Genomic DNA, 27252 nt, shown 5'->3' on the forward strand with positions numbered 1-27252 from the left:
CTCCCGGCATGCACACTGGAAGTCTAATTATTGCTAATGGCGGGTATTTGTACAAAACATGCTTATGTTAAGCTATCGGTGGCTAACTGTACACAGTAATATAGAACCAGGGATTTAAAACTAATTATCGCTGTGTGTCTTTCAAAGCATCTTCAAGGACAAACAAAGCAAAGGACCAGAATAAAAGAGGACCAGACTGAGGACACTGTAACTGTTATCATGTGGAAGCTCCCCGTCAACTACTGACTTAATCTGAAACTGAGCAGGAAGACAGCGTGTCTGAGTTAAGAAATAGCTCGAGTGGCGATGTTGGCTCACCTAGACGTCTGTCCCAGAGCCACAATTTCAAAACTACGGCATGACCAGCAAACTTAATGGGACGGAGGAAGTTTAGTTAGCATAGTAACTTAGCGTTCATTCATTCGACCGTTAGTTTCGCTGCCAATAAATCAGCGCAGTCACATGAAGCGGAAATGATTTCGTTAAGAATATTAGTGTTAGTTTTGCCATTATTAATATCAGTTACTCAAGTCAACGGTAGCTCAAAACTAAATATTCCAAAAGTATTGCTACCACTTGCCAGAAGTACAAGAATTAACTTCACATTGGAAACTACTGAAGGCTGCTACAGATGGTGAGTAGGAAACGTCTGCTTCGTAAAACTTCAGGGGATGCATGCTTTGTGAAGGAGTGTTATATTGCATGGGGCATGTCAGGCCACATGTCTCCAACCATACTGTGTACACTGAAGTCAGTTCATGGCAATGTGCTGGGGCCATAAAACCGCTAAGTTACACCTGAGGGTGAAATATTTTGAAGATCATACAATGAAGATATTGAAGAAAGCCCCTTTCATCTGTGCTTTACCTGTGAGAAAATCTTGACATTTTAGGGTGATTTGGATAATCTTAGTCTCAGAGATCAGAGACCTTTTCAGTTATTTTAACACTCAGCATCATATACTTAGATTTGTAGTAAGTTTTAATGGTAAAAAACTTTCTACACAAGCAGAGAGTACTGCAATGTGTACCAGGTATTCCTTATTTCTTAGTAGAAATAGGTTCCTTTGTTAAATTGTTGAAGAATAACTCATTGCTGCTGTACTCAGATTGCTTCTTTTTTCCACAAAGAACCAATTTATCATAATGCTTTATTTAATTTTTTCTGTATGTGCCTCTGTCTTTTCAGTTGTTATAGTTACTTGTCATTTGTTGCTTTCTATTTTGTATATTTGTCTTGATATTTATATTCAAAGTGTGCAGTAAAGATGCAACTCCACCCCAAATATGAAAATATTGTTCCACCTAAAATCTTTTTACGATGAACATTTGGTCAAACTACACTGTTATGGTGTCAAATGGAGAACGTTATTGCAACTCCACTTACACTGTGTACATGACCTGTTTTTTTCCTGGTCTTATTCTTCCAGGTCTTCCACCAGACCAGAGGTAGCGAGCATCCAGGCTGTGGATGAAGTGACTGGCAAAGGCTGCTCCAGGAGAGCTGTTCTCCAGGCTCTCTCCACCCAGCCCTCTAGACTGACCAGCATCATTCTGGCCGAAGATGTTGGTAAATACAGTAAACTATGTTAATCAAGAAGAATCACAAATAGTTCATTCAAGAGCTCTGTGTGTGGATTAGCACATGAAACCTGAAGTATTGTGGACTAGTGTTTTAAACTGTTAAAAACACATTAAAAATGAGAGATAGTTAACTGACCCGAAAACTGTTTTATTGTTGGAAATTAAGTTTTTTTTTCTGGTTTTGGGTTATTTAGGTTATGATGTGAAATGGTTAGTGAATTTGTTAATTATTTACAGCACCCTGGGTCACACACACACATCATATAATTAGATAAGGGAACTTGCTCAAGCTGCTGAGCACCTGTTGATAGGTATATGAAGTTGGTCATCACATCAGCCTGTGTGCATGTACTCTTTATCATTATCAATAAAAATACACTACATAATTTGTGTTCATCTTGCAGTTACCTCCAGGGGCTCATTCTCTATGCCGTGTTGGATTCAGTGAACTGTTTTAAGGTCAAATTTTGTAATATTAACTACAATATAAACTCTTCATGTTATTCATCTGTTACAGAGTTAAACATTATTCTCAGCAGTATCATATAGGCCTGGCCTGTAAAGTATTCTTATTTATTCCTCATCTTTCTGGTTTTACAAAGATTAATGGCAGGATGCTATCCTCAAGAATAAGAGAACATGACTATGGTGTTTTAAAGGCTAGAAATAGGTAAAGCATATATAATATGTATAACAAGGTATATGCAGGGTATGAAGTATGAATACAATCGTATGCATCTGTCATACCAACTGAATGTAATCAAAATCACCTGGAACATAATCTCTTGAAAGGAAATGGAAAAGGAAAGGAAATACTGAAATGTACACTGTAAACTATTCAAATGGTCTTGGTTCTAAATGCAGGTGACAGAGAAATATGTTCAGAGTGTAAAGATATGCTGTATTCCCTTCAGAGAAGCAAATCTAATGGACAGAACCATACCAATTATCATTCAGTCGCACAAATGTGTTGTGCGACTGACTGCTCTATGTCATCTTCCTGTAGCACTGTTGGCCTGTCACGGATGACTGGCAGTTGTAATTAGGAAAAACAGACACATTGGCCTCTTCACATACATCTCAAACGTCTCTCTCAAATGAAACAAACAAACATTAAGAAAAATCAGTGTCAGAGTATCTATTCAGACCACAGTCACTGACTTGGAATGAGGCCTAACTTGCTCCAGCTGTTTTCGGTTTACCAAAACATAATCTGATATAATCTGTCACCCCAGCCCACAGCCCACTTAGCAAATCAGAAAAGCCGCAACATTTGACTTGATTGATAACAGCACACTCTGCCAGGAACAGAGGAAGCATTAGAGCTTTATATCTCTGTAGCTATTTCCATATGCTCATACTAAAATGCTTTAGCCAGGAGGTGGAATTCTATGCTTTGTGCTGCAACAAGCATTACTGTTCTGCCTTTTTAATCACTGTTCCTTTAGAATAAGCCATTTATTTATGAGCTTTTCCTTTGTTTGGTGAACCTGCAGTATTGTGCAGTACAGTATTCATTGTGTACATTTTGTTTTGTCCCCATTTCCATTTGCAGTTACAGGACAGGTACTGCGCTGTGACGCCATTGTCGACATCATCAGTGAGATTCAGATAGTGTCGACCACCAGAGAGCTACATCTTGAGGATTCACCACTGGCACTCAAAATCCATGCACTGGACTCTGAAGGTGTTGTATACTGGCTTATCGCAATAATTTACATCAGTACATGTAATATTACTCCAGTCTCCTACTGTAAGGAGTCCACATTGTAATGTTTATTTGCTGCTCTTCTCAGTGTAATGACTGAGCTTGCTCTAGGCAGCATTTTCTTTCCCCTCAGGCTGCAAGGGGGGGCTGTGAGGTGCCTGTGTTTGTTCTGTTTGACTGGTTCCATTTAGGGCAGACTCACTTAGTTTAATGAGCTGTAGCTACAGCCTGATTCTTTCTGATGATGGCTCTAGGGCCTGCTTTTTGTTTTTGTTTGCTTTGGTCCAGAAGTGCATTTTAGATTCCTTAGATGGAGTAGCTTGCAAAAGGACGGTATCCTGTAATGAAAGGTCTATTGGTTTTGTTTTAGTTAATACAACTGCTCTCAGGAAGTGTTTTCAGCATACGTTACACACTAAAGCATACAGTAGTGACCCCAGCCTCATAACACACGTTGAAAGCATGCATATATTCTCTTTTCCTCATTATGTTTCACATACCTATTTTTAGTCTTAGATTTAAGGTTTCTGGTTCAAGGAAATAGCAGGACTAACTCTTTTTCATATCACAGGAAACACCTTCAGCACCCTTGCTGGTCTAGTGTTTGACTGGACCTTAGTGAAAGATGTAGATGTGAATGGATTCTCTGACTCTTACAATTCATTACGGTGAGATTCCCTGTGTTAATACTTCACTCCAACACTGATTGCAAACCAAAAGTCGGCAAGAAATGTATTAACCGACACTGATATGGCTAACCTAACCATAAATCCTGTTGTTTTGCTAAAGTAGTGTGATGATTGTATTTGACTTCCTCTTCCTCTAAAAATTAATCATGCTTGAGGTCAGATGCATGGGCCCATAATGAGTTGAGTTTCTAATGTAATTTCCAATCTGTCTCTTTTCTCTCCTCAAGGGTACTTAAATTCTCTGAGTCCACATACAAGCCACCTGCGTACATATCTGAAATGGAGCGTGTTGGGAAACAGGGCGATATTATTTTGGTGTCAGGACTGAAAACAGGACATGCTAAGTTGAAGGCCAAAATACAAGAGTCATTGTATAAGGTAAGCTATGAAGTGGTGCAAAACATGCATTTCTTGGCTGCTGACACCATCACAAGATTTAAATATTGCAAGATCTTTCTGGTCTATTTCTGAAAAGGAGAAGATCAGAATAAGTTCTGGTTAAGTTGTGCCCTTTTTGTGATAGCTCATCTCCTGAGATGCTGACTAAAAATAGCAAAAGACTGCATAATAGTAATGGCTCCTTCCTGCCTCATGTGTGATGACACAGCAGTAGTGACAGTTAAGTTGTATTTCTGTCTTTCTGTCTTTGTTGTCTGTCTTTGTTCTGTCTTTGTTGGTAGCTCACATTTCTTTTAATCAGGCGCATCTTTTATCTCGGTCCAAACATTCTTCATCCAAACAAGCTAGTGTCAAATAAGAAGAAAGAAAAGTTATTTTAAGTATTAATATATAAAATAATCAAAAAATAACCAACAGCTAGATGCAGTTTAAATTTGTTGGTTGATTTGTGCTCATTTTTCAACACTCTAATCAGTATATTGCGGTTTGTTAAGGCGGGAGACTGAAACTGTGTTGATTTGTAACTATGGTATCTGTGCCACAGGATGTGGGTGCCGCGGAGGTGAGGCTGCTGATTTTAGAGAACATCCTGCTGAGCCCTGCACATGATGTCTACTTGTTGGCGGGAACTTCCATCCGATACAAAGTCCTGAAGATAAGACAGGGCTCGATCACAGGTCTGACTCCCAGCGCAAGCATCAGTTATCTACCTTAAATATGAAGTAGAAATGTTGATTGAGTCATTGACGTCACTTGCTGTGACCAGCTGAGCAGAGCAGCTGTGCCATTTCCTTTTCAGTTTCAAAGCTCTGTGTGGTATAGTCAGAAATGCCACCTCTTAAGTTAATTTGTGCTTGTGTTGTCTTTGTCCAGAGCTCTCTATGCCTTGTGATCAGTATGAGCTGCACCTTCAGAACAGCGTGGTTGGCCCTAATGGAAAGCCAGACGTTGCTGTGGCCAGGCTGGATCAAAGCATCTCCACAGTTACAGCAGTTCAGCTGGGACATATCAACGTGGTGCTGGATCATAAGAGTATCCTTCTGACCAAACATGACATCTTCAGCTGATAATATATATCTGGTAATTTGTGTTTATTGACTGCAGTGACAAAGGTGTTTACGCTAACTCTTGTTTTTTGTTTTTGAGCAGAGAATCTGATTAAAATACTGGGAGAAGTATTGTCAATTTGTTAATTGTTTTAATTTGTTATTAAGCAAATAAGTTCAGAGCTGTTGAATGTGCCTGATGTAATTTTCCTTAGTAGCATCTATTTAGGCCTTCGAATGCAAGGAGTGTCTCGCCTACCCAACAGCACCCTGTATGTGGTTGAACCAGCCTACCTAGGTCTGTTTCTTTGCTCTTAATAAAACATGATGACTATTTCATAATGTTAGAGTATTTCAAGAGTTAGCTAACTTCCTTTCTCTTTAATTTGTTTAGGTTTTAAAATTCATCCAGGAGACAGCTGGGTTCTCGAAACAGGCAGAGAATATGATATCTTCATTGAAGTATTTGATAAATCTGGCAACAAAATTTACCTCTCTGACGTGAGTACACTTTAGTGAAGTCACATTTTTTAAAAGTTAATTGTGTGTCTGTGTGAAAGCAGTCTGTCACTAGAGGGTGTGACTAGACACACCTTTTGACCTGCATTGTGTTGTGCTAGCTGTTGATAAAATCAAGCATTTCACATAGTGTAGGTAGTGAAATGCGGCTAACAGAAAACAGGCTGTGCTGTAGTTATATAAGTTGTCTAATTTGTTTTTCTTGCTTAGTTTTTTCACAAATATTTTTTTCATTTGCTCAGTTTATTTGCTCTGTGTTTGGCATTGCCTGGACAATGGGCCTGTATTCCAATAATTTGAACAGGATTTTCCTTTTTTTTTAAAAAAAAAAAAAAAGATTCTGGTCATCTTTGATAAATTACAGCCAGAAACGCATATGGAAGTCATTAGAGCTTTAGAGATTTAGTGCACGTTGAGCCTTCCTGTGCTGCCCTAAGAGTTTTATTTGCCAATATTTCAAACAAATGATTTGTCACCAGTTTCAGTATGAAATCATAATTATGACACAAATAAAAAAATGATCTTATACTCTGTAAAAGTTTAAAAACAGGCTTCTAACTATAGTGATACAAAGGGATTAGTTTGAAAATCTGTGTATGGTTTATTCTTGTTCTCCAGAATATCCGCATTGACACTGGTTTTCCTGCGGAGTACTTTGAACTCCTGGAGTCTTCTGTGAATGGATCATATCATCGTGTCAAAGCGCTGAAAGAGGGCCTAACGCTCATTGATGCTACCCTGAGAGCAGTTGTGGATGAAGTGAGTTTAATTGCAACTTTAACCCATCAGTCTGTATTTCATTTGGAGCATCGTTATTGCATTAACCTTCTGCCCATTTCTTCCACTTCAGTAGAGAGAGAGCGAGAGCTTGATCATTTCCTGTGGCCTCTGTTCTGTTTCAGAGTAGAAGGGTCCATGGACTCGCCAACCCAGTCCACAATGAACAGGATGTGGAAATCTATAACCCTATAATTCTTAGCCCCAGTATTCTCACATTTCCATGGCAGCCCAAGGTTGGAGCCTATCAGTACACAATAAAGGTAATTATTCCTTTTAGAATGTATGAGATGATTGAATGGCTTTTAATCTGTCATAGGGCAGTAGTGTCAAACATATGGGTTTTAGCAAATACTCTTACTCATACTTTTCCATAAAAGTCTAAATTAAGGTTTTTGTCATTTGACCACTGAGTATGAATGTAATATAAAAAATAAAGGTGTGATTCTGGTGCACATGGTGATGCCTGTTCTCTGGTGCTTGTGACAGGCGACGGGAGGGAGCGGAAATTTTAGCTGGTCTTCCTCCAATACAGCTGTCGCCACGGTGACCGTGAAAGGAGTGATGACGACAGTCAGTGACATTGGCGTCAGCGTAGTTTATGCTCATGATCTACGCAACCCACTACACTTCGGCCAAATGAAAGTAAGTTGACATGGAAGACAGCGTGTCACATTGTGAAACAACACATCTGTTAAATATTATTAGTAGGAAGTTACGTTATTATCCTTTACTGTCATTGGTTTTATCAGTTGTAAAATCATGACTTTAAAGACTATAGTTTGTTGTTTAGACTGAAACATAAGATGCCACAAATATATGCGTGACAGGCATATTGTTACAGCTTAGGCATTCATCTGCTGTCATGTTTATTTTGAGAGCCCAGAAAAGCTATATTCCTGATTGGCTTCTCACTACAAGTGATGAGGGTCCCACATGAATACACAAGTCTGCTGAACTTAAAACAGATTTGCTCATTTGGCATGAGATATTTCTGAATGGTTGTAATAACAGTTGTGGAGTTGCCAGGCTACTATCAATCAAATCTGATCAAAACTACACCCACACAGTTCTGAAGAAGCAGAACAGCTGAGTTTTAGCTGAGTACTTAGTGGTATAGAGAAGTACTTAAGATTTGAAACTAAGACTTCATGCATTTTCATTAAAATTCTGGTGTGCCTGTCACCAAAGAACACGGGTGGGGAAGATTACTATGGACACTCGAGAGGTGCTCCTCATCAGTTTTGTTCTCAAAGTAGCCACTGCTTAATTATGTCAGAGTGAGTCTTCATTCACCCCTAGATTTTACGCAAAATATACTTGTCTGGCATAATGGGGTTTTATACAAAAGTATTTCAGAGTAATAGATGTTCATCCACTTAGAAACCAAAACTATTATTTTTCTTCTTTTTTTTTTTTTCAAAGATAGAGCTAAGTGAATTTTCATCCTGCTTCTTCCATCTTTAATTTTTGTTAATGTTGTGATCTGTCATATGTAATGTAAGCCTTTTATATACTTAAAGATGACATTTAAGAGAACTGAAAACATAACAGATGAATTATTTCTGAAGTGCATTATTATCAATCATGAAAACATAAAATTGTGATGTATAATTATCTTATTATCTAACGTTAATCTGCAGCTATAAAAGTAAGTATACATCAAAGCTATATTCCAGTCTTACAGCTCAAATCTCCCCATTTCACTGTCATTCCCAGCCCTCAATCAAACACTCTTTAATGCCCTTTTGATCTTCTTTTGCCTCAGGTGTATGTCGTCGAACCCGTGGCCATGGACTTTGCTCCTTGCCCAGTAGAGGCTAGGGTGGGTCTGGTTCTGGATCTGCCTCTCCGGATTTTCGGCCTGCTGGAGGAGGTGGAGAAAGAGCGGGTTATGTTGAGCGACTGCTCCCACTTTGACCTGCAGGTTGAGGAGGAGACCCACAGTATCTTCCAAATGTTAGACGGTGAGTTCGGGTGATCTGAGTGGGTCAGGCTGTAATGCAACAAGCTCTCAAGGCGATTTTCATGTATGTAGAAGCTGGTCAGCTATCATCACATATTGTGGGTAGTTTCAGTCGTGGACTCCAGGTGGAATAGTGTTCAGTGATGGGCATTAGCCAAAGGGTGCTCACTCAGAGGATTCATTCATTTATCACTTTGTTTAGTGTCACTTAGAAAATATTTTGTGGTTTATTCTGCAATGTTGGAGTGATGCTGGTTTATGTGAGGAGGTCAGTTATGAAGCCCACTTTCTTTCATGAATATGTTTAGTTTACTCACTGGTGTACGGCTGTGTTGAGTTCAGTGTGTCTTGTTGTAGGGACACCCCTTGTGTTCACTGTAGGTTGTTGCATTGGTAACTAATAAAAACTTAAATTAGTAGTCATTTTTCTAAGCTGTACACTTTCTGTTGCATTTTCCATTATAGAGGGAAGAATTAAAGAAATAATAAATACTGTTATCTGTATTAGTTGGCAACCCACATACATTTAATGGGAAACATCATGTTGACTGTGCCTGACAAACAGTATGGGCACAATCCTCTCTAACACTAAAGCATTTTAATTATTTATAGCTTTCAGATTGTCTTCACCAAAGTTTATCTCTTTGAAAGTTCCTCTGTTAGCAAGATTTACAGTTTTTCATTTTGAAATCTTGTATTATTAATCAGAGGAGTGGGCTGGGACAAATAATAACACCTCTCTGTTCTCCAGTGTGGTTTAAGATGGGAAGAGAAATCTCTGCTGTTATTTGTACATTGTCATAATGCATTCTCTCTTGCATTTACTCTTTGGCTTCCTCTAACCCTCTTTCTCCTGGTCCAGGGAGGCTGGCTCCAGGCCATGACCACTGCAGTGGGGTGAGAGCCAAGGCTCTGGCCCCTGGGTATACCTTGCTCACTGTCAGCTACACCCATGGCAACGTTCACCTCAGTGCCAAGATCACCATTGCCGCCTATCTTCCTCTCAGAGTGAGTTTCAAGATTTTACGATTTCAAGAATTTTTATTGTCAAATTTTCTTTATGTGCAGGACCTACAGAAAAATTCAAGAAGATGTTTCTCTCTCTCTTGGTAAAAAGAAGAATAGAATAAGAAATATGTATATAACCATATATAGAATAGAATGAAATAAATAAAAAGTAAAAATAAAAAAAATGTATAAAACTAAAATATAAAATATACAAAATATAATAGAATATACAAAATATGTCACACAAGCCTATATACAGCAGAGGCAGTAGTGCAATTATAGTATCAGCGGACAGTTGTGCAAATGGTGCAGTAAGGTGCAAACAGATTGTCGATTGTAATAAGTCTAAAACAGCTGAGGTAGAGTCCTTGTGGAATGGGTGTGTTATAGTCCGGGGGCAGAGGGGGAGTGTAGTGGGCAGAGTTCAGTAACCTGACAGCCTGGTGGAAGAAGCTGTTAAGCAGTCTGGTGGAGCGGGCCCGGAGGCTCCGGTACCTTTCCCTGAGGGCAGGAGACTGAAGAGAGAGTGTGAGGGGTGGGACGTTTCACCAGCAATGCTGATGGCTCTACGGGTGAGGCGGGTGTGGAGAATGTCGGTGAGGGAGGGCAGAGGGGCACCAATGATTTTGCTGGTTGTGTTCACAATGCGTTGCAGAGTCTTTCGGCAGGAGGCCGTGCAGCCTCCATACCACACAGTGATACAGCCAGTGATGACATGGTAGAAGGAGCACATGAGGTCTTGTCCTTCCAGGATCTTGCTCACAATGAACTTTGAGGCATATCATTTTGGCCCCCTTTTGTACAAAGAAAATATTTCTTAAGGCCTCCACAATACATGTATAACTGCTAATTCCCCTTTGGGTAATTATATATATATATATATATATATATATATATACATATTTTAATGCTGTGGGGCAGCTGCAAGGTGTAATAATCTAGAACTTCACCTGAAGTCTTTGTTGTGATTTGCTTTTGTGCTTTCAACTCATCTCAAAGCACCAATTATCTTTTGTCTTCTAAGGAAACAAACTCACCCGTGCATGCAGTCTCATAATTCTACACACAGTCTCTCCTTACAGTCAAGGCAGAAATGTGATGATCAGCGAGTGTTAAAATTTTCTCCTCTTGGGTTTCCTCTGAGCTCTGTGCATTTTAATTATGCATTATACACTCACTACACTGATTTGTTTTCTATGCTTGGGCAATAGTACTGCACAGGATTGGAACTGACTTCAACTGTTGTGGTAGAATACTGAATTTTTACTGACATGTATTACGATGAGTCCTATCATGAAACATTTTGTCTCTCCTGAACCACAGATAACAGTAGCTGTTTTCTGTGCATATTACATTCCTCATGCATATTACATTCAGGTTATCAGTACAGTAACATGCTTTTTGATGCCACTTTTTAGCCTTTGTGTTTTTTATCATGGGATTGAGACATATTCTTCAAAATATTGCAGACATTTCTGTGATGGTTCTTCACTTGTTGTGCCCTGGCAGCTAAAAGTTGACCCAGTTTTGTTTCTTTGCTGTGTAATACAGTGTGTTTCAGCTTAACATTTCCACAGCTAAGTTCATCTTAACACTAGAATAACCAAACTTATAAAAATTAATATGTGCTGTCATTTTTTTAATTGAAATAGCTTTCTCTTTTGCCTTCAAGATGTCTCTCCATGACATTTTGCAGACTTACTTTCTGTGTTATTACATTTTGGTCTCCCAAATCTGTTGATAATTGTAAAAGCATTCCTGACATGTCCTGTTTTTAACTGTATGAACTTGTATATTTTCTAAAAAATAATCTTATTTGGCAGGCTATTGACCCTGTATCTGTGGCCGTGGTGACTCTGGGATCATCTAAAGACATGTTGTTTGAGGGCGGGCCAAGGCCTTGGGTTTTAGAGCCCTCAAAGTTCTTCTGCAACTTGACCAGTGAGGATGAGGCCAGTGTGAGCCTTACTCTGATGAGTCCCTCGTCTCACAACTATAACCAGCACTGGGTCAGAGCAACCTGCAGGGCCCTGGGAGAACAGGTGGGATCTACTTAGATCATATCGTTTGTATTTACTGTTCATGCCACCAAATAAAGAATTTTATGGTTACATTTCACAATTTTTTCATGTACCTTGAGAATAAATACAAGCTTGAAGTCCTAGCTTTACTATCTACCTATAGCTATTTAAGTTTCCACTGAGTTGTCAATATGTTATTCTTCAGGTGCTGGAGGTGATGGTGGGGAACAAAGCCAGTGTGACCAATCCTTATCCTGCTGTGGAACCAGCAGTGGTCAAGTTTGTATGTGCTCCTCCGTCTCGCCTCACCTTGCTCCCAGTGTATACCAGCCCACAGCTGGACCTGACCTGCCCACTGTTGCAGCAGAACAAACAAGTGGTATGTATGTGATGTGATGTAACAAGGGTCAACAGGCTGTGTTTAGCTGTGTATCTAAGTTTTTTTTTATAGTGGTATTTGCTGGACATTGATTACTTGACTTTATCCATTGCTGTTAACACTGGAGATCCCTGAAGAAAATCAATTTTTTTTTGTTTGTAAAATGCTTTTGATGTAGATACACCAGCCATTTAAAGAAAGCAACAGCTACTCTACAAGAGTGAAGATATTAACAAATTATATCTTTTAAAGAGTAGCTTTTTAAAACAATACTGATTAATGTTTTTCCACAATAGAAGTAAAATGTTGGCAAAATGAATTAATGACATAAACAATATGTTTTTCTAGGTACCTGTTTCAAATTATCGTAACCCCATTTTGGACTTGGCGGCCTTTGATCAACAAGGAAGGAAATTTGACAACTTCAGCTCTCTGAGCATGTTGTGGGAATCGACTAAGGTGTCACTGGCCAGTATTGAACCCACTATGCCCATGGAGCTTCAGCAGTTCGAGGATAGCAACAAACAGATGAAACTTCACGGTAAAACATTGTCACTTAGCTTGGTCTGCATTTTGTTTTGTTTTTAAGAGAGTGGGCTGTCGGCTTAACTTGACTCTTTTGTTTAGACATTTGGAAAGTAATGAGGAAAATCAGGAGAAAGAGGCTCTGGCAGGCTTTAATTCTCAGACAGCAGTGGCAGATGGGGAATTATCCATTCACCTATCACTGGAATACATTTTTATTGTTTTTGCTTGTTTGTTTCTATATTGTGTATTTGTGTAATTATTGATTACTCTGTTTCTTTTTTTGCCATCTTTGGCAGGACGTCAGACAGTTCTTGTCCATCATCAGACAGGCACTGCTGCCATTACAGTGACAGCTCTGGGTTACCAGGTTTCACATCTATCAGCAGCAAACGTTCCCAGTCCAGTAAGTGAAGACAATGCTCAGCCCACTTAGGGATGTTGAAAGGTTTTTCACTTCCACTTAAAAAGCAGAAGCAGCTGAATGAAACATTATTCAAAATATGAATGTTGTTTTTGCAATAAGGGCTCCCTTGCAAGAGAGAACTTGGACTCCATGAGATTACTTGATAAGATAAAAGACATACATACATACATCTTTTGATCTACGAATGTTTCACTCCCAGTGAAGTCTTTGTTGAGTCAGGTTTTTTTGACAAGATGAAAATCCAACTTCAACTTTCCACTAGACTTAACTATATGTGATGTGCATATACTTAAGTTTCTTCTGCTGTTCTTTTGATCTGTCCCAGCTTCATCTTATTTTCCATTCTCTCCTATACATTTACACAGAATTTTTCCTTTATAATGAGCATTACCTTCATACATTTTTTTCTGTTAGTATAATGTTTACATATGTAACCATGGCACTGATCCTGTTTCAACTCCTCTTCCTCATCTGGACAGTATGACCCCTTGACCCCTGTTTCTGCCACTCTGGAGCTCCTGTTGGTTGAAGATGTTAAAGTTTCTCCTGACACAGTGACCATATACAACCACCCAGATGTGCGGGTAAGGGACCAATTTAACCAATTAAAGCAATTAAACCAGTTGTGCTTTCACATGCATAACATAGGGTTATCTCTTTGAGCACTGGCAGACATACTGGCTTTTTGTGGCTTGTTTTACTAAAAAATATAATTTCCATATTATATTTAATCATAAATGATATTATTCAGTCTTTTCCCTTCTGCAGAGCAAACAATGGAGATTAATTTCATCACACTGGTAACAACTGAATGGATTCAGATGTTAATAATCATTGCACTAGACAAAGTGGAAACTTTGCTCAGGGGGGCCTCCCTCCCACTGCCTCTATACCACAGAGGATTAGCTCTGTGGTATAGAGGCAGTGTTTAGCAGGTGTAGGGGTTAAATAACAGCTAGTGACCTGTATAAGAGGATTTTAAAGAATGAGCATGGGCATAGGTCCCCTTTGATGTCACATGCAAGGCCAGCTGGCTGTCACAAAAACATGACCATGAAGTGGGACAGCTTTTCTGAATGGCCTGGCATTTTGGAATTATTTTAGTCTTATAATAACTTTCAGCACTTTAACAAGGCATTCATGTATTTTGTCTTGTAGGCGAACCTGGCTCTGCGAGAGGGTTCAGGACACTTCTTTGTCAATACCAGTGTTAGAGGGATAGCAGACGTGGTATTCCAGGAGGCCCAAGGAACAGCTCAGGTAAGAAGGAACATCTGGGCTGTGATTTGTGAGGGAATACACCATTCTGATACTGAACAACATTCTCTTCTAATTGTGTTCCTTGTCTGGATAATGGATTACACTAGTGCTCAAACTTTTCATTCTCATTTAATGCAAAGAACAGAGTTTTCTAATAAAAATATTATTTTGATTTGCTGTGTGTGCCCAGGTCTCTCCTGTCCACCCAGGTGTGGTGAAAGTGATGGTTCATGATCTTTGTCTGGCATTTCCAGCACCTGCCAAAGCCACAGTACACGTTTCTGACATCCTGGAGGTTTATGTGAGAGTGGTTGACAAGGTCAGTTTTCATCCCCATAATCCCTCATCTTGGAGGATCTAGGCACTGCTTGACTGAGTGATCCCTTTTATCAGTACCACACATTCCTAAAATACCTCAATGACGTCTAAACACTAAATATGGTTGTCCTCTTCGCACTTTCCTTCTCAATTTTCATGAAAGCTAGCCTGTCTTGAATTAGCATCATTAGGTTTGCCCTGCCTGTGAACCAAAATGATTATTTCCATAATGATGGATGTCATTCATCTCGATTACAGGTGGAGATTGGCAAATCTGTGAGAGCTTATGTCAGAGTCTTGGATGACAACAAGAAGCCCTTCCCAGCCAGCTATTTCCATTTCATGAATCTTAAACTCAAGGCAGCTTCTGCAATAGTCTCTCTAAAGTAAGTAAGGAGAAATAAAATTGCTAAAGGTTTTAGAACTTGCAAAGACTCAAGTGTCTGAATATCTCTTTTGCAGACCATTAGCAGAGTCCACAGAAAATGATACAGCTGTTTTCCTGGTGAAAGGTGTTTCAATTGGTCAGACCACTCTGTCAGCTGTTGTTGTGGATAAAGATGGGAGAAAAATTGCATCCCCACCTCAGCAAATTGAGGTATAATTTTGTGTGAATTCCTATAATATAAGTTCAAATTGACTCTTGCATATGTAGCACATATTGTAACTTTTTAAAATTAAATTCTAGGTATTTCCACCATTCAAACTCATCCCGAGGAAAATGACCCTTTTAATTGGAGCGATGATGCAGGTATGTGTAATATTGATGCTTGGGCTCTGTCTGGAAACAGCTGGTCTCAGTTCATCTTACCAGAAGAGTTCATCTGCTCCTCAGTTTATCTTCCAAAAGAGCTCTCTGCCAGGACTTTTCTGGAAGATGACGTTAGCCTAATTGCTCCGGGTTTAAACATCCAGCTTGCCTTTCATTTGCTTCAACTCATGCTCTAATTAGAAAGCATTTGCCATCTATCCAAGAAGCATCCTAATTACTGAACATTAAACCCAGCAATACACATGCACTACACATTATTTGTGTGTATCCATTTACCTTATCTTGAGTTGTTAAATACGCAAAGCATATAGCAAAAGCTTTCAGCAAATTACTATCGAGCCCTGCATTGACTAAACTCTCATTTGAGAGTGGTTCTCTTTTTTTAAAAATCTTTTCCTGTTTCTCTCTCTCCCCCTTTTCATTCCTTCTGTCATTTACAGATCACATCTGAGGGTGGCCCTCAGCCTCAGTCCAATATCCTTTTCTCTATTTCTGATGAGGTGATAGCTTCTGTTAATGGCATGGGCCATGTCAGGGGTATTGCCATTGGTAATGTCACTGTGACTGGACTGGTCCAAGCTGTCGATGCCGAAACTGGAAAGCTAGTTGTTGTGTCTCAGGTAAATATACTGTATATAGGTGATGTGGATGAGTGTATGGCACATTTTAAATTTTCCAGATGGAAGCTTATTCTCTCTCGTTCTTTCTCATCTTCTTAGGATCAGGTAGAAGTTGAGGTTGTGCTTTTGACAGCCATTCGAATCAGAGCACCTATTACCAGAATGAAAACAGGAGCACAGGTATGATATGAAGAAAAATGACCCACAGTTTACTGGGTCATATTTATAATAGCACTGTGGTACTGGAAAAAATGTATGCACTACTCTCTGTGGGTGATATTATACTGATTGCCTTGATTAACCACGCTTCTTTCTCTAGATGCCTGTATATGTGATGGGTCTGACCAATAGTCAAACACCCTTCTCCTTTGGGAATGCTATTCCTGGGCTAACCTTCCACTGGTCCACCACCAAGAGAGACATCCTGGATGTCCAGTCAAGACACATTGAGGTATCCTGCACTCACTGGTGTTGCTTTTTGTATTTGATACCACATGCAGTTTCTGCTGCTGAATCATTCCTATTTTTGGCTCCTGTTGTCCCTCCAATCCTTTTATCAGATTGACTTAAGATATGCTGTCCCTGGATTACAGTATGATTAAAAACCAGCATCTGCCTTGTCTCTGCTTTCCTGTCAGCCTCTGCCTTGTCCCTGCTTCCTCATCACTCTTGCCTTCTTATTTGATTTGCTGCTGCTATTTTTTGCCATTCTCATAATGGTGCCTGTCTCCTTCAGGCTAATATGGAGCTCCAGTCAGAGCACAACTTTGGCATGAGGGTGACTGGAAAAACTAGAGGGCGGACAGGGCTGAAGGTGGTGCTCAGAACCACTAGCCCTGAGGCTGGGCAGCTGGTGGGGAACCTGCAGGAGCTGAGAGATGAGATCCAGATCCAGGTACAGTACTGTAGCTACAACTCTCCAGGGATGTACCTGGAAAAAAAGCACTGCAGTAAACATTGCATCTGTGTGTCCTGAGCACCAGTATTTTAAATCCTGTATATGCAGATGTTTTATAAAGACCCCTTTTATGGACTATTTTGCTTATCATGACCATGTCCCCTTGCTGTTTCTTCATAATGGAGAAAGCTGGCATTTAAAGCAGCAGAGCGCTAAAGTTGCTGAGCTTTGGAATATCTCCAGTTGTTAACTTTGTGAAGTGCTAAGACTGCAGATTAGTTGGAGCTGAATGCATCTAGCTTCAAACTGCATTAAACTATGACATGTCACCAGTGCCGAAACATCAAAGAGTGATTAAAGCCCTCTAATAATTGGAGTTTCAACATTTCGCTTTGATCAAGGTCTATGACAAGCTGCATATGCTTAACCCTGAAGTGGAGGCTGGGGAGTTACTGATGGCTCCGAACTCAGCCCTCAAACTCCAAACTAACAGGTGAGTGTCTGCACAGTCATTTAAGCCTCTTAACAACATGTGCACAGATAAATATGTGGATTTCCTCAACCACTTTAATTGCACAATGCAAAATGCCAGAAACATGTAATCAATTACAGAAACCTGATGTGATTGTGTTGTTCTTTGTCTAATAGGGATGGTGTGGGTGCACTCTCTTATCGGATGCTGGATTGCCCCGACCAGGTTGTTATCGCTCAAGTGGATGATAAGGGCTTTCTCTTCTCTGGCTCTCTCACCGGCATCTCCTCTCTGCTGATCACCTCGCAAGAGACCTTTGGTGTCAATCAAACGCTTATCCTTGCTGTGAAGGTTAGTTGAAGAGCCACTGCATGTAACACATTTGAGATTTTTTGTTTTAAAAGCAGTATCCTGTAAGATGGACAGTGAAATCCATCTTAGTCCGGTCATTGGGTTTGACTCTAAATTATGATGCAGCAGTTTGTCATTAGAAAATATGACAATATGTACTGCAAAGCTAAAAAGAAGTTGCTTCCCAAAGGGCAGATGTTCTGAGAATGTTAGTTCAAACAACTTGTCTTAATATAGAGAACATTCTCATCTACTGTACGTCTAGGGCATTTTTTATTTTTTAATAGAACAGGCATGGCTTTTATAAAAAAAAAAAAAGGGAAAAAAGGTGTTAAATAAATACTTTTTTCCATCTGTTAGACCCAAGCAAGAGTATTCTGTCCTCACAGATTTTTATGTAGCAGCTCTGTGAACGTATTGTCAGCATAACAGCTAGTAACAATTTTTCATCTGTCATACTGAACCTTGAGCTTTTTGTGTTGTTACATCTGCTATAGACCAATTCTTAGTGGACTGTGTTGTATGGCCACTCTTTATACATGTAGTATTGACTTTTGAAATGGCAGCTGACCTTGTTCCTGCAGTTAATGAGTGCGACACTGGTCCCTCCTTTCATTTCTCAGGTGGTACCTGTGTCCTACGTGCGCTTCAGTACCAGTCCAGTGCTTTACACACAAACCAGAGAGAGCCTGAAAGCCTTCCCCCTGGGCATAGTACTCACCTTCTCTGTCCACTTCCATGCCAGCACTGGAGAGGCCCTACAGAGCTCTAACTCTCACCTTACATTTTCCACAAACAGGTCAGTTACACAAGCCATAGGTTTTTTTTTAATACACTTCTCATTTCACAAGTTTCTGTCACTATTATTGATATAAGTCATGCATTTATTCATGTATTCTGTGTGTGAATATTGACTTCTAGACCGGCAAAGGAAGGAGGAGGATATGTTTTGCAGTTTGCGTAGGACCCCAAGGTTGAGAAGCTATTATGCTACTGTTCTAGGCTATATATAGAGTAGCGAGGCCTCTCTTTTCAGTGGTCCATTCGTGCAACCTCACTCAGCCTTGCGTGACCTAATGTCTTCCACTGTCATTCTGCCAGACAAGTCATGTCAACCCACAAACTACTCACCCTCTCCCAGCTGAACAGAAAATGAATTTCAGATGGAATCCAACATTTTTCTCTGTGTACACAAATGGCAAACATGGAGTCTTGACACAATATAGATTTTTTGAATTTACATGTTTTTCACATTGTATATTTTTTATGATATTGATCCACACAAGATATATCTATAACACTGAAAAACAAGATTATTTTCTCTGCATCTCTACAGCCAAGGCCGTGATACATGATACAGCTCCTCTTTGTTCGGATTGTGCACATTAATATCTGTACAGTACAGCCAGAATAGTTCATGGAGGTCATGGCAGGGTTTAGTGGCAGGCTCTATGTGGAGTTCACAACATTAATTTACTGGGCTGTTTCTCATTTTAGATGGAGTCATTTCCACCTGAGTGAGTGAGCTAAATTAATGGGAGTGTTGGGCAGGGAGGAGCATTGCTGCACTCCTGATGTGGGACTCCCTCATCTGTCTGCACAATAAATTGATTCTATTACCTTGTTCTCGAGGTGCGAGGTGCTGACAGACAATTTTAGGGGAAAAGTATCAAAATCAGAGAAGTAAAAGGCCGATAGTCTTGGGACTAAAAGGGCTGGCCTGTGATTAGATCCTATAGAGTCTCCAAGGAGCCAGTGGGATTTAATTGGATCTGTGGTGGGAGCACTTTGGTCCCATTTGTTCAGAGCGGATGCTTTGGAGATGGGGGTGAAAAGCAAGACATTTTTTTCAGGGGACAAAAGATGAATAAAATTGGATGTAGAACTATTGCAGCAGGAAATAAAACACTAAAGCATGTGAAGTATTGTTTTCTTCTTTTGGCATTTTTGCCTTTGACAGTGTTGAGATAGAAAACATGGAGGGAGAGGGGTATGAAAATATAAGGTACTGTAGATAATGTATTTTCTTGGAACACTAATTTTTTTTAGTGTTCCATTTTATTTATTCCTTACTCTCTCTTTTCTATTTACAGAAGGAAGGGAAATACTAAAAGAAATTAGTAAAATAACAAACTCGTACATTGGTGAATATATTAGTTATCACAGATTTAAATTCCAATTTCTATTTGATAGTAGCACTTACAAATCAGTTACTGTTATTTATGTTAGTTAAAGATAATAACATAAAACCTGCATCTCTGTTCTGTCCTGCAGAGATGACCTGGTCCAGGTGGGGTCTGGGCCTAGTAACCACACTTTGACAGTGCGGACGGTCAATGTAGGTCTCACCCTTCTTGCAGTGTTGGACAATGAAAACATGGGTGTTGCTGACTACATTCCTATACCCGTTGAACATGCTATTTACCCACACGAGGCCCAGAGACTGGTGGTGGGAGATGTAGTTTGCTTCACTACTCCTTTTAACAGCCCAGACGGTAAGAGGTCGTCATGTTATTTAAGCAGCAGATCTACTGTATTGTATATATCTGTCAAGTAATCACAAAGTAACTGTTTTGAACAGAGAGAGCGAGAAAGAGAGAGAAAACACAATTCAGTATGATGCTGGCTTTCTATTTGGCAGGCTAATGATGACAGTCCAGTTATATATTATCTACTTTTGTGGTCTTCCACATCAGCATCTTCTCTTGCTCTGCTTTTTATTGAATTTCCTTTAAGGATAAAATACCTTTTTATCTCAAGTCCATTTGAATTCTAGTGTCTCTGTTGGCTGAGGAGCAGCCCATATTTGTACCTCATTTTCATTTTGCAAGCACTTCTAGTTTGGCAAAGTGTACTTTTTGTAAAAGTTGGATGCTATCTTGCCTCCTCTACAGGTACTCATGGTACTTGGAGCTCCTCAGCAAATGGTGTTCTTCAGGTGGATCCTAAAACTGGTGTAGCTGTGGCCAGAGACTCTGGGACAGTTACTGTGTACTATGAAATACCTGGTGTTTTGAAAACCTATAGAGAGGTATGTCAACTAACTATCTGACAGACTGTGATAAAGCATAAGTTGTACCCAGACAACTTGTGTGTGTGTGTGTGTATATATATGTGTATATATATATATATATATATATATATATATATATATATATACATATATATATATATATATATATATATATATATATATATATATATATATATATATATATATATAGCCATGACTGTGATAAATAGGCTACAAGAAGCAAATTCTGAGTGTTGTAATTATGCAAGCAGCACCTCTCTGCTTTCTTTATTTATACACTCGACATCTCTATTCTCCAGGGATTTTAATCTTCTCTGCCAGTGCATCACACTGTACCAAACCCTCAGCAATATATCATAACAAGGAAAAGCACAACAGGTGTATATTATATCCATCATCATCTTTCACTAACATTGGCTCCGCCTAATGTGTATGCATGTGTGTATGACATTACCACGTCTCATACATGATGGTGCGTGGAGTGGAGTGGAGTGTCACTGTAGTCATACTCATGAGCTGAATATAATCTGCAATTTTCTACGAATGTTTCCTATTAGCAAAGTGAGAATTGATGAGATTTGGTGCAGGGTGCTTTATCTTAAACAGAAGGGTGCTCACAAGCATTATAACAAAATGAGACATTGATAGAGGTAGCATTAATGTTGTATTACTTTGTTTCACTGACAGTCTGACATGATTGATGTCAAGCATTAGTTGTGGATGTAAATTATAATGTGATTATTCCAAGCACATACCTGAATCCTCTTGGGATTTATGGGCTGTTTCCTGTCTCCGTATGTCTCTGTAGGTCATAGTGGAAGCAGCTACAAGAACGGCAGCTATGGCACAAACTGCTCCTGTCAGGAACGGCAAGGAGACTATAGTCCTACTCACTACCAGAGAAAGAGGAACCAACCTCATTGGTACTGTACTGAACTGTTACAGTGAAGAATTTATTAAAGGAATGGTTTTTAGGAAATTTTCTTATTCACTTTTCTTAGATGAGAAGATTAATATTTCTCATGTCTTTATGGTAAATATAGCTGGAGCCAGCAGCCTGTTAGCTTAGCTTAGTCTAACACATCTCTAAAGCTCACTAATAAACCCATTATATCTAAACCAAAGTGTAAAATCAATATTTTGCTGTCTTAAGGATGGTTAATATGTGCAGGATTGTTTCTTGGCCGTGACCTCTAACTTCCTGGAGTGTCCGTTGGCTTCTTGGCACCTGCACAGAGCCAAGAAACAGTCTGGCACATAATCTGGCAAATTGTCCTTTTTACACTCCGATTTTTGTACAAACAAATGAAATGTGAAGTATGAATTAATGAGCTTTTGAGGGAAGTGTTGTCAGAGGACTTTGTTAAATAAGGACAAAGCCAGGCTAGCTGTTCCCTCTTTCCAGTCTTTGTGCTAAGATAAGCTACCCATCAACTAGCTCTAGCTGTATATTTAAGAGTGATCTTCTCAGCTATCTAAACAAGCATATTTCCAAAAATGTCAAACGTTTGCCTTCAAAACTCAGTCATTACTGTTTATACAACTTTTAATTCAATGGCTAATGTCTGTGGAGATTCTCAGTCATCCAGGTGATGGTCATCCAAGAAGGGTTGAAAGGCAACTAGACTTGGTTGTAGATGACTGAATGTGTGTAATGGAGCACAAAGGTTTTGTATGTCTTACGCCAGTGTGCTCTACTGTGTAGGAACCTGTTCCTCTGCCCAGACTGAAGCTATTCCTCAGCTGCAACCAGAAACCTCAGTCAGCTGCCATCTCAGCTTCACCAGTGATGTTGTTGACTTCCCTGCTAATGATGTCTTCAAAACACACATCAGCTTTGACCCCAGTATTGGTAAGTCTGATTTGAATTCAGACCAGAGATCATGTTCATGGTGATGGCAGATTGTACCTTCAACCTAGTAGTTGAAGATATCAGCGTGCAGAGTGCTCATTTTCCTCTTAACTTTTCATACTTTCATTTTCTGCCTTGAAGCATCCTGTTTTCCAAATAAAGTAACTTTTAAACCCTAACTGAGGCACAGTGTTTATCTGTATACTCTGCACGAGGGGCAGGAAAATACGGTTTACCAGGGCATAATCAATACCTGCATTGCCCATGGAATGAATTTAGCAGTGACTATAAAAGGTGTCCGGGTGATGTATTGAACTGAGGAGACTCCCTATTGCTTGAAAGCACTGGTCTAATTGTGTTTGGGGTTTGGGACTGCACCCCAGTTTGTTGGCTTATCTCTGAGGGCATCCACTGTGTGTGTACAAGGCTATAACCACTCAGCTGAATCACAGTGAGGTCCTAATGGGAGCATGTGATTGTGAAATGACCCTCCCTGACAAATTCAGAGATTAGAGCTGAGTGGGAATATATATTGTATCTTGTGCCTTCCTGAGACCGCATTGACACTACAATGACACACACCGTGACATCCATAGTCATCTCTAGGCCCAAATGTGTACATCAATTATTTATGTTGAACCATTGCTTTTTGCCTCTTTCAATTCTTGCCCCAGGCCTCTACACATGCTCCATGACCTTGCAGCCAATGTCTGACCAGCGGACCCGTGTGCTCAGCATGTCCATGACCAACCTGCTGGTGAAAGCAGGCCTGGAGGGCAGCGCTTTCTCTGGGGAACAAGTCAGTGCCAGACTCCCAATAGAGCCAGGCCTCTATTCTGACCAGACTGAGCTGCTGCTCTCTAACCTGCATCCATCAGTTGAGCTCACAGTCTATGGCCCCACTGCTGCCCTGTCCAACATGGAGGTCAGTGAAACCACTAGTAGAAGCTTTAATAAAATGTGTAATTGTTACATTTCTAACAGTTTGTATAAACCTTGTTTAAGTAAACCTCCTTTTAAGAAAAACATTAGCATTCACTTTACTGTGTCTTTAGGTGGTATCTACTTCTCCCAACATTGCTGTCCAAGAGAAGGAAGTACATCATGGCTTTCCAAGTTTTTCAAAGTACACTATCAGTGCTGTGGACCCTCAGGCAGCAGTCTCTGCTTCTATTTCCATAAGCAGCACTTCCTCCGGCCAGAGTCTCCTCATCCCAGTCACTTTGATTCACGTGGCTGATCCTAATGCTGCAATGCACGGTCAGAAATCCTCCCACTGCAAATGACAAGTCACTATACCTCAAGCTGCACAATCATTTTTCTTTAAGTGGATTTTATGTGTAAGGCCACAGCAAAGTTAGTAGAGCTGTCACCTTTTCAAAACAATGTGTAATTTGTTGTAATTAATTTGCAACCCACATAGCCTAATCCTACAATATGTTGTAGGTTTAACATTGTTCTGTTAATTTGCTGTGCCTCTACTGCCTTACTGCATGACAAGCTAACATTACTATAAGGCAGTTGCATTGTACAGTGTCAGCAAAACACAATTTGTTACCCACAATTTTTCCACATTACTTCTTAGATGGTTTGTTATAATGATTATGATTGTTACCGGGGCCTTGCTGAAGTACAAGTCACAGCCTGTTGAGCTTACACTGAGATTTTTATGTTTGAACAGATGATTACAGATCAAATATTTAAATGTTGCCCACGACTGAATAGTAGCTTGAATGTCAAAACAAGTGACATGCCTAAAGGCAGTCATAAAGTATTAAAAAAAAGAGAACTTTGGTTTTGTCACAGCTTCAGAATGACAGTATTTTTCTGGGTTTAGCTTAGGTTTACAACCTAACAAGCAAAACTTGTAGGTTTGTTCATTAATCTGTATTTCTGTCATTGTTGGGAAATAAGCACACAGACGAGGCAGATTTTCAATAACCATCGTTCCAGTCAGATTTCAGCTCCACTGTAACAAGCATCATCGTTCTCAGCACTTCATAGAAATTTTGACAAGTCTGTTCTCTCATCCATCGCTCTGTCTCAGCAGCTGCTCCTCCAGTTGTCAGCGTGGACGGGGACCACTCCCTGCACAGCTTCATAAACAGCTACCAGATGATGTTCTTCACTCTGTTCGCACTGCTGGCTGGTACAGCTATCGTCATCATCGGTGGGTCACCTCATTTCTGTCAGAAATGGCAATACTAGGAAAGGGTTTGAAAACCTGCATTATTTTTGTATGATAATGAGTAACATTTATGTACCAGTGAATATTTGGCTTCACAGTAATTGTTTTCAGTTTCAGCTCGTAAGTCTTTGTGTAATGGACTTGGACTTAGCTTTTGTGCAACTGGAGTGCACATGGCTTTCAGGGTTTTACTTTCATCTATTATAATTTGTATTTTCTAATGGTTTTTACTGTTAGGGTAATTAGGGATGCTGAAACAAATGTTGTAATTTCTTTTCTGTTTATTTGAAAATGCGTACCTCCAACATTGCAAGGCAGTGCTGGGCCAGTTCATTCAAAAATTAAGCACTGTCATAACTCGACAAGATCTGTTTGTGTCCGACAGTCGGCACAGTCACAGCTTGAAGCAATTATAGTTGTGAGGGTATTTGGTGACTTGCAAGAGGCTTTTTGATACTGAGCTTTCCAGTGTGATGATGTGTTTTAAATTGATTTTTTTTTTTTTTTTTCATTCCCTGCAGTCCTCCACACAGTGCTCACTCCAAGGGAACAAACTTATCACCCTGCTTTCATCCAGAGGACACCACCACCCATTACAGGTAGGACACTGTCACTGTGACACATTCGCACCACTGCTATTAAGTAAACAAAGTCTAAAGCATACATTTACAAAGATAAATCACTAAATGTTAATCATTTTTTTACACTTGAGCTCAATAGTTCACTTGATCTTTAATGAGTTAATTGAAGTTTGTATAACCCCTAACTCTTTGATGCCACTAGGCTGTAAAGCTCCACTGAGAGTTAATTACAAAAGAGCAAACAGCAGCAGCAGAGGAGGTGTGTGATAGCATCCAGGACAATTTTATGGCAGTCAAAATAGATTTTTTTGCAGAAATGCTACCTCACCCATCATAAATTAAAGGTCATTTGGGTGTAAAACCAAACCAAAAGCTGCTGTATCAGTCCTCAAGTCTCCAATTTATCGCAAATAAAGCTGCCGCAGTGTCGATGGGGACTTTTAAACCAAGTGGTATTCACTTTTACTCTTTTATTTGTCCACAGCTTATTTGCTCCACTTTGGTGCATAATATTTTCTCTCCATAAAGTGAGCTTCATTCTGCTGTAGATGCTTTATAATCCCATATTTCCATCTTTTGCTCTCTTAAAGGTTTAGACTCTCCAGCAGGGAATTCCTTCAGCCGCACGATGCCCAGGTTCAACCCAAACAGCAGCCCGAGGTCGCACCTCTATTCTCCCGACTACAAATCCTGATGAAGCCCTTTGTCTTGGTCTCTATTCTTCAAAAGTAGAACACCACAGGCCGTTAAAGCGTTCTGAATGTGCCTCTGTCCCTCCGGATGAATGCTGTGGGATGTGACTGCAAAATCTGATGTTGGCACAGATGCTTAAAAAATACTTAATTTTCAGTGAATAGCAGGTCAGTTAAGAGCTGCAAAATAATAACAGGGCTATTTTCCTGGTGTGTACGTTTTTTTGTGTGAAAACTGATTTATATATATATATATATATACAGTATATGTGTCTTTTGTGGTTTGTCTTGGATTTTTTTTTAAATACAAAACCACTCAAGAGTTTTGAAGAGTGCTTAAAAACCAAATCACTAGTTTGCGCCTAAAAACTTGCTTTTTGTGTTTGCTTGACATTTGCTTGTGTGCTACTTATCATATTTGATGTGAATAACTCAGGATGAACCACAGTCTTGTATGACAGTAAACAAACAACCAACTTGAAAGTGTTTATTTTTTATTTTATTTGAGGAGAAACCGTCCTTCATTATGTTGCAGCTTATACGTTTTGTGAAAATAGTCCACTGTAACCGTCCTCCTCTTACACAATGAACCCTTCAAAATGTGCATAATTCTAACCAGGAAAAGGTTGGTTTATTTCTGTTTTGGGCATTTCTTTGAAAGGAATTTATCTTCCCAGTTATTTAACGTTGCTGAGTTTTTGAGCCACATTACATGCAGCTCCTGTCTAATTCATTAATGTGAAACAGTTAAGGAATGTGAATCATCATTCAGTTTTTATCCCGGTGTTGCTTCATTGCAAAAGCAATCAAATGTGACCTGGCCTCATTTCTGAAAATGTAACAACTCTCTGTCTGTTTATTCTCATCTTTCGAGAAAAAGATTACTGTAGCACTGTCAAATTGCTGTGGAAATACAAGTGTGACTTAGTTTTAAATGACATATTTTTGTATTTCAAGAAAAGTGTTGATAAGGAATGGTATTTATGTTGAAAATTGAAATTCAGTTTTACTGAGGGAGGAGTGTGTGTGACGATAAATGGGTTCAGCGTTGTTTTTTTCATGTTTAAGTTCATAGTCATGCCTTACAATCATATAATACGGATGCGAATTTGCTTGTATGAATATGCTCTTGCCTTTGCTAATTAAAGTTTTTACCTTTTACGTCCA

At 39.6% G+C, this 27252-nt stretch overlaps 1 protein-coding gene across 2 annotated transcripts; it reads left to right on the plus strand.

Moving 5' to 3' along the window:
• On the plus strand, positions 1-27252 carry nup210 (nucleoporin 210). Of its 2 annotated transcripts, none has more exons than XM_018701102.2 (40): positions 1-634; positions 1430-1569; positions 3139-3270; positions 3863-3959; positions 4208-4358; positions 4924-5056; positions 5253-5411; positions 5655-5723; positions 5820-5926; positions 6563-6703; positions 6847-6984; positions 7211-7366; positions 8490-8688; positions 9550-9695; positions 11519-11737; positions 11922-12095; positions 12444-12636; positions 12920-13026; positions 13527-13631; positions 14206-14307; positions 14498-14626; positions 14884-15011; positions 15088-15223; positions 15314-15376; positions 15838-16017; positions 16117-16197; positions 16337-16468; positions 16754-16912; positions 17317-17408; positions 17564-17738; positions 18362-18537; positions 20013-20233; positions 20633-20769; positions 21581-21695; positions 22478-22624; positions 23299-23549; positions 23680-23884; positions 24672-24794; positions 25334-25411; positions 25984-27252. In XM_018701102.2, the coding sequence occupies exons 1-40, from the start codon at positions 474-476 to the stop codon at positions 26085-26087; spliced, it is 5661 nt and encodes a 1886-aa protein (XP_018556618.1). In that variant the 5' UTR covers positions 1-473; the 3' UTR covers positions 26088-27252. The 2 variants fall into 2 exon arrangements, with proteins under 2 accessions (XP_018556618.1, XP_018556619.1); XM_018701103.2 differs by having other exon boundaries at positions 2-634; positions 24675-24794.

This window comes from Lates calcarifer, linkage group LG6 (assembly GCF_001640805.2).
Source record: "Lates calcarifer isolate ASB-BC8 linkage group LG6, TLL_Latcal_v3, whole genome shotgun sequence".
Lineage (NCBI taxonomy): Eukaryota > Metazoa > Chordata > Actinopteri > Centropomidae > Lates > Lates calcarifer.

Coding starts and splice junctions, on each gene's coding strand:
- nup210 (XM_018701102.2), top strand. CDS start 474: ATGATTTCGTTAAGAATATTAGTGTTAGTTTTGCCATTATTAATATCA. Junction 3,271..3,862: donor CCATGCACTGGACTCTGAAG/GTGTTGTATACT, acceptor TTCATATCACAG/GAAACACCTTCAGCACCCTT. Junction 12,096..12,443: donor TGCAGCAGAACAAACAAGTG/GTATGTATGTGA, acceptor ATGTTTTTCTAG/GTACCTGTTTCAAATTATCG.